The sequence below is a fragment of the Lissotriton vulgaris genome, chromosome 10 (assembly GCF_964263255.1).
Source record: "Lissotriton vulgaris chromosome 10, aLisVul1.2, whole genome shotgun sequence".
NCBI lineage: Eukaryota > Metazoa > Chordata > Amphibia > Caudata > Salamandridae > Lissotriton > Lissotriton vulgaris.
Window position 1 is genome coordinate 949,623,397 of NC_141698.1, and position 13,396 is coordinate 949,636,792.

Here is a 13,396-nt window from a genome sequence, read left to right on the forward strand (position 1 = left end):
TTCCGGTCCAGGGAAGACATGGCATGGCAGTTCGGGCTGGACTGTTCCCATGAGGCACAGGGTCAGACTGATTTGCATATAGCCATGTCTGAACTAGGGTGGCAGAGTGGGCTAAAGAACGGTGATGGATTAAACCCAGATCTTTTGACTGGGTGTGAGTGTTTGATTGATTCAGATGCTCCGTCCATCACCACCCTCTTTTGTACCACTTTCTAATAGTGGCATTTCTACAATAGTAAAGAAAAATCCACCTGCACCATTAAGAAGAGACGAGGCATTATTGGTGTTGATGTAGTTAGGGCGAGATTCTGGTTCATATATTTTAGAGTGAGGGACAGCAATGTGATAAGAGATAAATACACAGCGTGAACATCAATAAACATCAAACCCTTCCACACTGACCTAGCTAGGGTGTCTCTGTTACCAGTCTTCCTTTTGCAGAAAGTGATAATGGACCCGCTAACCTTTCTGCCCAAGGCTCTATTAGAGCAAGAGCCGTCCCTGTATGTACCAAAATGACAGCGTCATCAGACATGATGGACAACGCGTGAACTGGTCCAAATCCTGTCTTTTCCCACACACCCAGACAGGGATGGGACGCAGCCGGCAGAGGAGGTCCCATGGGAAACTAGATGCTTGCCTTACCTCGGAACCCAGATACACCATGACCTGTTGACATGCTGGAGGGCAATATAGGGCGGGCTGTACATACGGTCAAGAGCTGCTTTGAGTTTTGGAACAAGCTCCTGCTGTCGGTGGCAGGCAGGGTTGCCTTGGTGAAGATAGTCACACTGCCCAGACTCCTTTATTTATGTGGGGAACTCCCGATCTGGATCCCAACTAAGGTATTTGCGCAACTCAACACACTGCTTACTGGATTCTTGTGGGGTGCGGGGTGATGCAGCACCATGCACCATGCACCATGCAGTGGCCCAGAGGGGAGGGGGGCTTTGCCTTGCCGGACTTAGAGGCCTACTACCATGCAGCGCAATTACAATGGTTCACCAAATGGGTGGAAAGCGGAACCCGACACCAGGAGGAACCTGATGGGCCGGACTCTCTCTTGTTGCTGCTCTCCAGGGTGCTCCTCCCCTTGTCCATGGGGAATAGAATGGTCCTGCCTGACCTACAGGCAGTGCGCCAGTGTTGGAACCAACTGGCTAGGCGAGCGCGTGCACATACCCCCTACGCTCCGGAGATCCTGCTGAAAATGTGTGAAGCATTACCTCACGGTGGGGACTGGGGCAGGCTGCGGGACTGGGAAGATGTAGAGATCACTACTATGGGGGACCTGTTTGAGGATGGTAACCTTCTACTTTTGAACAACCTATTGGAACACTATGACCTGGCATGAGGGGATGGCAGAGCCTCAGACTTCTCTGGCCTACCAATATGTTGTAACGGCGAAGAGAACCTTTAAGGTGGTCAAGAGCCTCTACAGGAGGATCACCTGCAGCCTGAGACAGGCCCCTGACGTCCCTACGACTCAAGTGGGAAGAGGATTTGGGTGTACCCATTGAGGAGAAACCATGGGGGGACTTGGTAGACAGGGCCTGGAAGTTCTCTAGGAATGCACGCTTCTAGCTGATCCACTTCTATGTTTTGCATAGGGAGGACCTCACCCCAGGCAAGGTGAATGAATACTTTGGGGGCTCGACAGCATGTCCACAGTGTAACCTGGATGGAGCGGGTTTCCTCCACATGTTTTGGGGCTGCCCACATCTGGAAGAGTACTGGAGAGGGGTGACATTGACATCAGGCTGTTGCTTATTATATTGGTTCCTGCATACTGCCAACACTAAAGTCACTAGCAAGTTTATAGACCTGGGGCTGGTGCTGGCCCAAAGGGAGATTACCGGCCACTAGAAGGCAAAGATCGGTCCTAGCTTAGTGCTATGGTCCAGGGAGTTAGTGCAATGGGCAGAGGCGGAGGGGAATTGCAGATTGCGAATGGCCAGGCAACCTGGGAGCGACAAGACCCTGGTGACAGAGCGTGCATGGGTAGCATTGGTGGAGCTGGTGAAGCACCCAACGGCCAACACCGATGGCACTCCTGAGCAGAGGGACACTGCAGCAGACGACTGACTTAGGGAGGTACTGATAGATAAGACAGCTTAGCCTAGATGGGGCGGGATGACCCTGAGAGAGCATCTGTCCTTGACACCGAAACTTGAGGTCTGGAATATATAGGATACAGAACGTCACAGATCCATCAGCGTAACATTGTCAACCCAGCGACATGCCTCTGGGGGAGGGAGGCGGGGTTAGTTGAGGTTGGGGGGGTGTCTGTTAGAGTTACTTTATATAGCTGATGATCAGAGGGACTCCAACTAGTAGAACTTACTGAGTCATATTGCAGGACGGAGGATGGGAACGGGGGATAACTCCATTTTAGGCCACATCACCTCACGTTAGGAAGGACTTTTTACAGATGACGATGCTGAGAGGTGGAAATATAGTATCCTGCTAAGTTCTATGTCTGATTTCAGATGGGTCCATTCGCAGCCCTCTTTTTAAAAAATCAGACATGATCAATCAGTCATATCATTTGTAAAACGTACTACTCACCCGTGAGGGTCTCAAGGCGCTGGGGTGGGGAATGCTGCTACTGCTCGAAAAGTCAGGTCTTGAGGAGTTTTCTGAAGCTCAGCAGGTCTTGGGTCTGCCGTAGGTGGATAGGGAGGGTGTTCCAGGTCTTGGGGGCGAGGTGGGAGAACGATCTGCCACTGGAGGTTGCTCTTCGGAAGCGGGAGTCTGTGGCGAGGGCGAGGTCGGCAGAGCGGAGCTGGCCGGTGGGGGTGTAGAAGCTGAGTAGTCTGTTGAGGTACGTTGGTCTGGTGTTGTGGAGTGCTTTGTGTGCTTTGTGTGCCTGGGTGAGGAGCTTGAAGGTTATCCTCTTGTTGACCGGGAGCCACTGCAGGTCTCTCAGGTGGGGTGTGATGTGGCTGCAGTGAGGGATGTCGAGGATCAGGCGTGCAGAGGCGTTCTGGATGCGCTGGAGCCGTCTCAGGAGTTTGGCTGAGGCTCCGGCGTAAAGGGCGTTTCCGCAGCCAACCTGCTGGTGACAAGGGCCTGGGTGACCGTTCTTCTCGTTTCAGTGGGGATCCACTTGTAGATCCTGTGGAGCAGCGCGGAGGGTGTTGAAGCAGGAGGAGGAGACAGCGTTGACTTGTTTAGTCATGGAGAGGGTGGAGTTGAGGATGACCCCTACGTTGCGTGCGTGGTCGGTGGGTGTTGGAGCGATTCCCAGTGCAGTCGGCCACCAGGAGTCGTCCCTGGCCGAAGGGGTGGAACAGAGGATGAGGACCGCTGTCTTGTCCGAGTTCATCTTCAGTTGGCTGGTCCTCATCCATTCAGCGATGGCCTTCTTTCCTTCGTGAAGGTTGGTTTTGGCGGTGTGGGGGTCCTTGGTGAGGGAGAGGATCAGCTGGGTGTCATCGGCGTAGGAAATGATGTTGATGTCATGCCGGCAGGCGACGTCGGCGAGCAGTGCCATGTAGATGTTAAACAGAGTTGGGCTGAGGGATGAGCCCTGGGTACCCCGCGGATGATCTTGGTGGCTTCGTAGCAGAAGGGGGGAAGGCGGATGCTTTGTGTTCTGCCGGAGTGGAAGGAGGTGGTCCAGTCTAGGGCCTTCTCTTGGAACCCGGCGTTGTGGAGGCATGTTCGTAGTGTGTGGTGGCAGACCGAGTCAAAGGCTGCTGACAGGTCCCGGAGGATGAGGGCCGCCGTTTCTCCGTTGTCCAGCAGGGACTTGATGACATTGGTGGCAGCGATGAGGGCAGTCTTGGTGCTGTGGTCAAGCCACCCTATTAAAAATCTGACTTTCATCATCTTATCGCTAGAACAGTCATGTTCCCCAAAGAAGCAGACACACCCAGGTCCATCTGAAACCGAACTGCCTGATTCTAGCCCTAAATTGAAACCTCACTTCTGAACACCCACTAGAGGATGGAGCAAAAGCACTAGAAATGCCCTGCTCTGAAGACTAGATTTGTTCTCCTCACACAAGAACACCTGTCTGCAGCCAAGAAAAAAATAAAATATTAGAGGAAATAAATAGCAACCATGCTTTGCCTCACTGAAACACTGCAACATCGTGTAGATGCACCACATAGACCAGAATGCACTAGGAGGGTTACTGAGTCACCACAAACCTACAGCAGAAGGCTGCTGGCAAGTGCCAGTCCTGTTTTGAATGCAGTCACATGAGGTTGTACATATCTATCTCTCTCTCTATACAGACTCTCCAGGCTTTCATGATTTCGCTATTTGCGAAATAAGAGCACAATCAGATGACTAACTCCCTAATACTTGGTATTGTAAACAATAAAATTACGTTTTTACACAATGTCTATTATATTGTTGTTTGGATCAACGAAGATGCGTAGGTGGTGGAGAGGAAGACAAGTGGAGTTCCGAGGAGGAAGCAGTGGCAGTAGGTAGCCTGGAAGAAGTGCGAGAAAAATTGAGACTTAGTGATGCAAATTGGTGTAAAATAAAGTGCGGCAATAATTCAGCACAAATTCCATTTTTGTTCTGCAAAATTTTGATTTGTGTGCCATAAAATTTGCAAAGCTTTGTCGCAATATCCTGGGGGTCTGGTTAAATGCCAAGTCAATTTGGCAGTAAACTGCGCATGCAGGCCCTGCGATGGCAGCCCTCAGACAGGTTTGAAAGGCTACTTCTGTGGGTGGTGCAAGCAGCGCGGCAGGACCACTAATAGCATTTAATTTACATGTCCTGGGGTCTTACATGTAAATTAAATATGCCAAACAGGTGTAAACAGGTGTAAACCAATCATACCATGTTTAAAGGAGGGAGCACATGCACTTTAGCAATGATTAGAAGCTGTAAAGTGCTCTGAGTCCTAAAGCCACCAAAAATAGGGTCAAAAAATTACAGGAGGAAGAAAAAAAGTTAGGAGATAACCCTGTAAAAAGGCAAGGACCAACACACCAGCACTGTTCTATCAAAATGATATGCAAAGCTTAATTTTAGGCTTCATTGTATTATTATAAATGTTTATTGCAAGCATCGTGTTTCTCAGGTGGCAGCATGTTTTATTTTCCTCTTTTCATGTTTTTTGGCATATGCTTGCAGTAAGTAATACAATCTGTTTAACTATCGTATCAGCTGAACAAGGCCAGACCTACTGGCTTTGCTAAATTTTATTTCACGTTTGGGTTGCAGATTGGGCACATTTTCAGTCATTAGGAGTTCCATATGTACTTTTTCCTTTCGTATGACTCACTGTCTGCTTAGGGGAGAGAAGCACGTGGATGACGTAAGCAAGAGCAGGGGAAGGAATCCCTTTGTTATTTAGATTAACGCAGAAAACATCCTTCAGTGGAACGAAAAGGGCAGAGCCGCTCCATGGAAAACGCGCTGTCTAAAAATAACCACCCGTGTAGTTATCCTCGAAGTGATAACAGAGTCCTTGAAAAGCAAAAAAAAGGCTCGCTTGCAGTATAGTGAACCTTGTGGTAATATAGTCGAGGGAAAGTGCTGGTTTCCCAAGCCTGTCATCAGGCAGCACCCCGGCCCGCGACAGAGCCTAATGAAACGTTGCGCCTCCGTGACAAGCGCAGAGGCTGCGCTCCCAGGCTCCTTGACGTCATCACTGGGTATCAGCCACGCCCCCTCTGCTGGTTAATTGATGTTGATGGGCTCACGCTGAGCGGGATCGGATCAACAGATGAGGGCAGTCAGCTCCCGCAGCCGCCAGCGCGCTGTACACACTGTCACAGGGGTCCCAGGAAGTTCCCCGACTAGGCCTCAGAAGGCCGCTTTGCCTAAGTCACATTTCCCGAGTGGATTTCTTCATGTGAGCCCCGTGCTGCCTGTCCACCCTGGAGCCCGTCTAGCATGCTCGACAGACGACTGATGTCGCCACAGAACAAGCTGGTCGTTCCTGAGGTGAGCGAGTACCGAGTAAGCAGCAAGGCAAACGCCTTACTCGGATTTAATTCGAACTAAGTTTGACTTTTGGTTAATAGGCTTCTCCTTATGTAATGTTAAGCTGCTTTGACATATGATTTCCGTTATTGCTTGGTTCAGAGTGTTTCTTGTTGGTTGTACTGCAACTACCTTCACGGGGACGCCGCATTCCTGTCCCGGCTGTCAGAGCAAAGACAGCAACTAGTTATTTTAACCCATCTAGCGCCTCCTGAATATATATTACAAACGGTATTACAGCTTTGGCACTTTATTGAGTAGTTTAGCTAGCACGTAGTTGTCAAGAATAGTAAATTGTGAGGAATTGCAAAGATGGTTTAAAAAATACTAGCAACCTCCGAATGGTGAACACAAACGCCTTTTGAATTTGCAAGATTTTACAAATTCAAAATAGTCCTCTTGAAAGTTAATCTGTCATTTGAGATATACAGCCATGGCGAGTTAGTGTCTTTTTTAAGACACTGTGGAAATTATCTCTAATCTCACTGTCAAAGGAAACCAATAGGGAATGTCTTGAGACGCTGTATTCTCACATGCAAGCTACCCTGGTTATAGTTTGTACAAAAAGGCATCTTTGTTCCCAGAGCCCCCTCACACAGAGGGGGCTCATTCATATTTCTAAGTCTGCTCATCTCAATTCCATACAAGTCATTGTCCATGCCAAATATTTCTACGCCTCGTCGGGGGTAGTAAGCGCTATATAAATGCAATTTAAACATATTGTCGTTGTCATCGCAGCTCATTGCGTCGTAGCTCATTGTCTATTTCCACCTGTTATCATCACAGGACATTGCCCTCACCGCTCCTTGTCCATCAACCTCTATTACTGTCATTGCTCATTGTAAAGTCCCACCAGTTTATTGCCAGAACACCCCATTTTCCATTGACACCTATTATCATCACAGCTCATTGTTATTATAGGTCATTGACCATCCCAGCTCACTGCATTACAGCTCATTGTTCATGGACACCTATTGTCATCACAGCTAAATGCATTATAGCTCATTGTTTATACCAACATATTGTCCCTGCAGTTCATTGCCCATACCAGCCTATTGCCATCACAGCTCATCGTCCATCTTCTGCCTTTTGCCATCATAGCTCATCATCCATCTTCTACCTATTGCCATCACAGCTCATCGTCCATCTTCTGCCTATAGTCATCACAGCTCATCGTCCATCTTCTGCCTTTTGCCATCATAGCTCATCGTCCATCTTCTACCTATTGCCGTCACAGCTCATCGTCCATCTTCTGACTATTGCCATCCCAGCTCATCGTCCCATCTTCTGCCTATTGCCATCACAGCTCATCATCTGCCTATTGCCATCACAGCTCATCATCTGCCTATTGCCATCACAGCTCATCGTCTATCTATTGCCATCACAGCACATTGTCTACCTAGTGCCATCACAGCTCATTGTCTACCTATTGCCATCACAGCTCATCGACTATTTCTTTCCATCACAGCTCATCGTCCATCTTCTGCCTATTGCCATCATAGCTCATCGTCCATCTTCTACCTATTGCCATCACAGCTCATCGTCCATCTTCTGCCTATTGCCATCACAGCTCATCATTCATTTTCTACCTATTGCCATCACAGCTCATCATCATCTACCTATTGCCCTTACAGCTCATAGTCTACTTATTGCCATCACAGCTCATCGTCCATCATCGACCTAGTGCCATCATATCACATCATCCATCACATCGCATTGTCCATCAGTCCCCTATTGTCATCCTTGTTCACTGCCATCCCAGTCCATTGACATGCATGGGATTCTTTGCAGCAGCTAGACTTTTACCAACTTGTAGCTGCGTCTGAGAAGCCCTCGCCTTTGACAAAGTGAGGGCAACTGCCCATTGCACCTGTAGTGTTGCATGATGAATCATGCCAAGGTTTCCTCTCTTAAGCAGTGCCTCTGGAACAGTATTCTCAGTCGCTGCTGTGATGCACAGTAAATGACAATAGGCAATAGGTTGTATTCAATGTCAAAGAGATCACTCCACGCTCAGTTCTCATCTCACCACTCAAGGCCAATTAAGATGATTCTAACTTGCTGATATGTTTGTTTTTCTTGAAAAAAATCTTGTGCACGTGGTCCATGATACTTTCCTTGTACCTGCAAGTGCCCCACCAGAGACCCTCGAGGTCTGGAATACTAGAAACTGTGAAGTACCTAGCCCGAACAAAAATGCATTTTTAGCCTGGTCACATGACAACACAAAATGATAGCCTGCTCCTCAACGCCTCAGCAGACTAGCTCCCTTGACCCCCTCTGCTGCCACCATCTGAGCTACCTTGATCCTCATAACTAACGTTGTTTGTGGTACCGAAACTAACCCTCCAATGACCTGCGTCCTTTATGGATGTTTTGAAAATGTATCTCAGTAAAAAAAAAAGGACAGTCCGAAGCCTTGGCCCGCTGTGGTGTCATTTCATGGATTTTGGGAGACTGCGTTTGACAACTGTTTACCAGTTTTTTTCTCTTTAGGTAATAAGTTGCCTGCTCCATGCATGTGACATCTGAGACGCCACCGGCGATAGGCTGAAAGGAGCAGATGCTCTGCCAGATAGTGAATACACACGACGCCTTCTCTCTCTACACCTCTGGTATCAGTTACATTTCGCAGAAGGCGCGGCTCAGATTACCTTTGGGAAACCTGCACGTGGCCACAACCTCTCTCCCCTTTAAGAGATGAGCTGGGCAGGTGCACCCGTTCCATCGAATGTATCCCATCGAATGCCATCTTATTAAAATGATAGTCTTCAGCTATGAACCTGTTTACATTAGCACAGAGCCAAATGCACTTCTCTTGTGTTCTGTGGCCCGTGGAACTGCTCATAAGCACATGATTTTTGGAAAAGGCTCTGTTTTGAGTTGCCCAAACCTTAGGGAGAAGAAACAAAACACATTATCAGAGTGTGTAACAGTAATGTTACACCAGTGGGCCTGGTACAAAGATGAAATGCTAAGGCATCTAGATAAGATTAGATATACAAAGCATGCATTGAAGAAGGATTTGGGTGAAACCTAACTTTTTCCTTTTGGGCAGTTCTTTGACTGATTTCTGAAAAGTAATGAAGCTGAATAAACATCTTCACACATGCAACACGTTTTCCATATACATTCTCCACTTCTTTTTAGGTCTCATCTGAGAGACCGCTCATGCACTGTTGCTTGTGAGACATTTTGTTATCTAACCATTAGTGGACTTAGGTTCAATCCATCGCTTTCCACTGGTTGACTTCATTGTCACTCATTTGCTTGCATCTGATTGTTTTCACCCCTGCTGCCTTCAGTTCTTCTTCTTGTCTTTGATGCCCCTCTGGAGCATTGCAAAGTTCTTGTATCTTGTTGCAGCAGCAACTTTTTTCTTTTTGTTGAAGAACTCCACACAAGTTCATGTGGTTTTGTTTGTCTACTTGCTCCAAGTCCCTCAAGCACCCTTCCCACTCTCTGTGTTTCTTCCCATCCTCCTTCTCTTCATGTTGCCTCATGCCCCACAATCCAAAAAATAAAAAGAAGCTGTACTGCTGTTCAAAGTGGCTAAAAGAACATTGACAAAGCCAATAGCTCTGGTAGGCGAGACCTTTTTAGCTTTTCCAATATCATGTGATGGTAGCATCTAGTAGGCAAGATTTTTAGCTTTTCCAATATCATGAGATATGTGGACTTTAAATAAATAATTGACAGGAAGAACAGTGTAAATAATATATTTAGTGCAGTCAGTAACTATCTTGTTCTATATGGCTCCCTGTGAGGGAACAGGTGCGCGAATAGTACATTGTAAATCTGGTTATTCACTGCTATGACACAGCCACAGTGGGAAACAACTATTGTTTCCCACTGTTGCAACATCATAAAGGAATTCCAGTCCATGCTGATAGGGTTTACTTTTTGAATACTTAGAAGAGGAAGTCAATGCTGATTGTGGAGTGGAATAATGGTAAGATGCAGCTATTATCGTTTAAGTAGGTTGGGGAGTGATGGTCACAGGGTGGTGGAGGTGAGTGAAGGACACTAGAATTTATGGGAGATCTTGATGTTGTTACATTTTGCTGAAAATGCTTGGCCAGTTTTTGGCTTTGTTGGGGGAACTTTCAAAATCTGTTGAGTAAGACATATTATGGAAGAACACTTGACATTCGATCGCTGAGGGCAGTGACTAATGCCACCTCCCATGCTGAGGTCTCTGGTCTCACCAAATATCATAATGTGCAGGCCTAAACAGAGAAATGGTGCTCACTGGTTTTGCTTACACTGGCCAAATGCAGCATCCATAGCATACTGACCCAAGTGTGGCTTGTCCTGCAATTCTGGCTCTGTGTAACAACAGACCTGGTCATGAATTTGTATTGGGAGGCAGGGTAAGGATCATCCACAAGGAGCTCATGCCCTTTGAAAAGACTGTGGGTGTGCACATGGGGGCAAGCGTAGGTTAACTGCCCCAGCCACTACTCTAGTAATTCACTACATTAACACTTGTGCTGTAGGGGCCTGTTTTTTGAACTTGTGGATACAGGTTTGAGATCAGAATTGTCCTTTCAGCCTTTCATCTTTCCAAGACCAATAAAATGAGAACCGGTGGTTTTTGTGACAGTGTTATTTGTGCCCAGAAATTAATACAGTAGTGAGCAAAACAATTCACTTTCCAAAACAAACTGTCATGTCTCTCTGTAGGGGAATTTCCCATCACTCTCTTGCAAGGTAACATGCTTTCCCATCGAAGTGTTCTGCAATTTCTGATTGTAAATTTCCCATTGTCATTGGGACCGTTTTAGGTCCTATCTGAGGTGTTAGTTTGAGAAGTTCTCATCATATACATTGATGGTAACAGTCCCTGCCTCATTTACTCTCCCATGCAAACATGAATATTTCATGAATATAATGGTTCCCTAAGTGCGCTATAGGATTTACTATCACATAGTGGCTGTGCGTCACTTTAACTGCAGTGTGCATTGAGCATACGAATATCAGCACAGGTGCGAGTCTGCACACTTCATGCACATTTTGCAATTATCCTCTGTGCCTCTAACTTCAGAGAAGTTCACTCATTTCTGTTCATTTTCAAGACAGATATGTTGTGTACAATATCAGCAGTGGCTTGCCGCCTGATGATTTGAAAATCATATGTCTATGTTTTTTTTATCCTTGTTATAAGCTGTTGCAGTTTCATCAAGTCATTGCATCAGGGAAGTTGCTTGCCAAGAGTCGCAAGCATGCTAATCCTACAGTATCACACATCTCAAGTGAATAATTTTGGTAAAATACAAAAAAACGAATTGCTATGGTGTGTAAAAGTTTAGAAGGTGATGCGATATTGCCTACAATATAAATGAATGGGTCTGCTTCACAAAAAGTGTAAAAGTTCTTTCAGAAATGTCCTCTCCTTATTGAACGTACTTTTGTACAGACAGCACATGCGCTATCTGTTTAGAGACACTCTGTTATCGTACAGTGGGCTTAAAGCCCACCCATTGCTTACCATTGGTTGACTACATTGTCACTCTCGTTTGCTTGCTCTTATTTGTTAGCTGTGTGGGTTTTCCTTCTCGTGTTAGTCCCACCACTGGAGTATGAACTATTTATTATGTCCTTCCACTGCTTGCTTTTTCAAGTGCAACTTTTTCTTTTTGCTTAAGCACACTACAAGTGTGCATGTGTTTTCCCACTATCTACCTTGTGTGCTTCCCCTCTACCATGGTCTGTGTTCCTCTTTCTCACCTGTGTGCTTGTCAACCACTCTCCAGTGTTGCCTTGTCACCTGCATGGTGTTTCTCGGCCAGATCCATGTAGCTCTCTTTTTGTCCATTTGATCCTACCACACATGCCCCATGTTGCTTCTGCCACCCCTGCTGCTTCCTCTACCCGCTTTAAACCATCCACCTGACCCCCAAGTGGATCCGCCCCATGTCCTCTGTTTTACTTTTGCACCCCATTCATGCCGTGCTGCTTTCGCCATGTTGCTTACCCCTTGCTGCTTCCCCCTTCCCTCTTTAAACCCCCCCCCCCCCCAAAAAAAAAGGAGCTTCTGTCTTTTTTTTTCTTTATACTTTATCCAACTCAGACCAGGAACTAAAAAGAAGAAAAAAAAATGGTGTCATTTTGTTGGGGCACACATGCGTGGTGCGTATACCTACAAAATGATGCAGTCAGCCATGACAAAAGCTCTTAATTAAACCCATTACTTAGCCGTGTGGCACACTATTACGGATACTATGCTGCATAGGTTAAACCAATTGCAAAGCCAATAGACCCCTAAGCCAGGAACTATTGGCTTTGCCAATGCTTGTTTGAATTTACAGACATTCCCACTAGCATGACTGGAAAATTGCGCCAGTCACAGCTTTAAAGGTGTAGTACTGGAAACGTTGTTTGCCTTTTCTCAATGCTGGTATTCCCACTATTCAGAACTGAATGAAACGTGCAAGTGTGCCTTGGGCAAAACCAGCGCCTATTTCTACAGGGACATTTTTTATACCCGTAGAGAAACCTCTCACCTTCATCTCCAAGAAATATTGGGGTTTCATTCCCTTCCGACTCCTGAAATCGATTTACTCCTTGATTTACACCTACTAGGTATCTTTTTGTGATACCTAGCAGTTGACAACACAGCCATCTTCGTTTGCAAATGTTTTGTGAATTGGGCTCCAAATATTTCCTTTGTAGTTAGATATAAACTATGAATATATTTTGCTGAAGGACATATAACCTCTGTAACACCCTAAAAATTAGAAGCACCTGGCATTACTTCTTGAAGTGCATTCATTAATTATCGGATTGCACATGTTTTTTGTAAAAGAATCCTCTTCCTGAATTTTGTGAAGAATTGTACCAGTGCTATTCTACTGTCAGTAATTCGTGGTGATTTTTTTGGATATGGTAAGCTCATGCGTCACTGACATGCATCTTATTTCAAGCATTTAAATGACTCTGTATGAGGTTTTTAGCTCTGGTTTTGACTATCTATCTAAACAGACCTGTTGTTTCCAACATACTCACACAAGTCTTTGTCAACAATTGTCTTTTTGGATTATGCATTTTTTACCACTGGCTTGAGACTTTATCAATCACATATTGACCCAGCCCATATTTGTTTCACCTAATGTTATTGGCTGTTTACTTGTTTCCTTCTACCTCCATTGGAGTGCGTGCATTGCCATGCACGAGGATCTATTTTACATCTCCCTGCTTCTCCCTCCGCTCAGCCCGCTTCTCACTGTTTAATGTTTTAATAAAACATTCCTGCACAGGCATGTGCAAATGCACATTTCTCTGTGCTGTTTACATGCATTAGAATAAACCCAGGCCTATTTGCTTTGTCAATCCTTGTCTTTAGGTGGAGCTTATTAAGGTGAGAAAGGGCCTGTTTATTGACTTCAGGCATACCTTGGTACTCATTTAACCATGAAATGTGGGTTGCTTGGGCGGA

The 13,396-nt window shown here is 46.1% G+C and overlaps 1 protein-coding gene across 3 annotated transcripts in view; it reads left to right on the forward strand.

Annotated features, from left to right (window-relative positions):
* The window catches only part of CACNB2 (calcium voltage-gated channel auxiliary subunit beta 2), a 1,003,604-nt gene that overhangs the window by 642,984 nt on the left and 347,224 nt on the right, over positions 1 to 13,396 (forward strand). Inside the window, exon 1 of one of the 3 annotated variants that reach the window (XM_086941953.1) lies at positions 5,734 to 5,919. The exons of the other annotated variants lie outside the window; for them this stretch is intronic. Coding sequence (XP_086798079.1) covers positions 5,869 to 5,919 — 51 coding nt within the window. The 5' untranslated portion in view covers positions 5,734 to 5,868. Of the gene's footprint in view, positions 1 to 5,733; positions 5,920 to 13,396 lie in introns of those variants that run through there. 3 annotated transcript variants of the gene reach the window in all.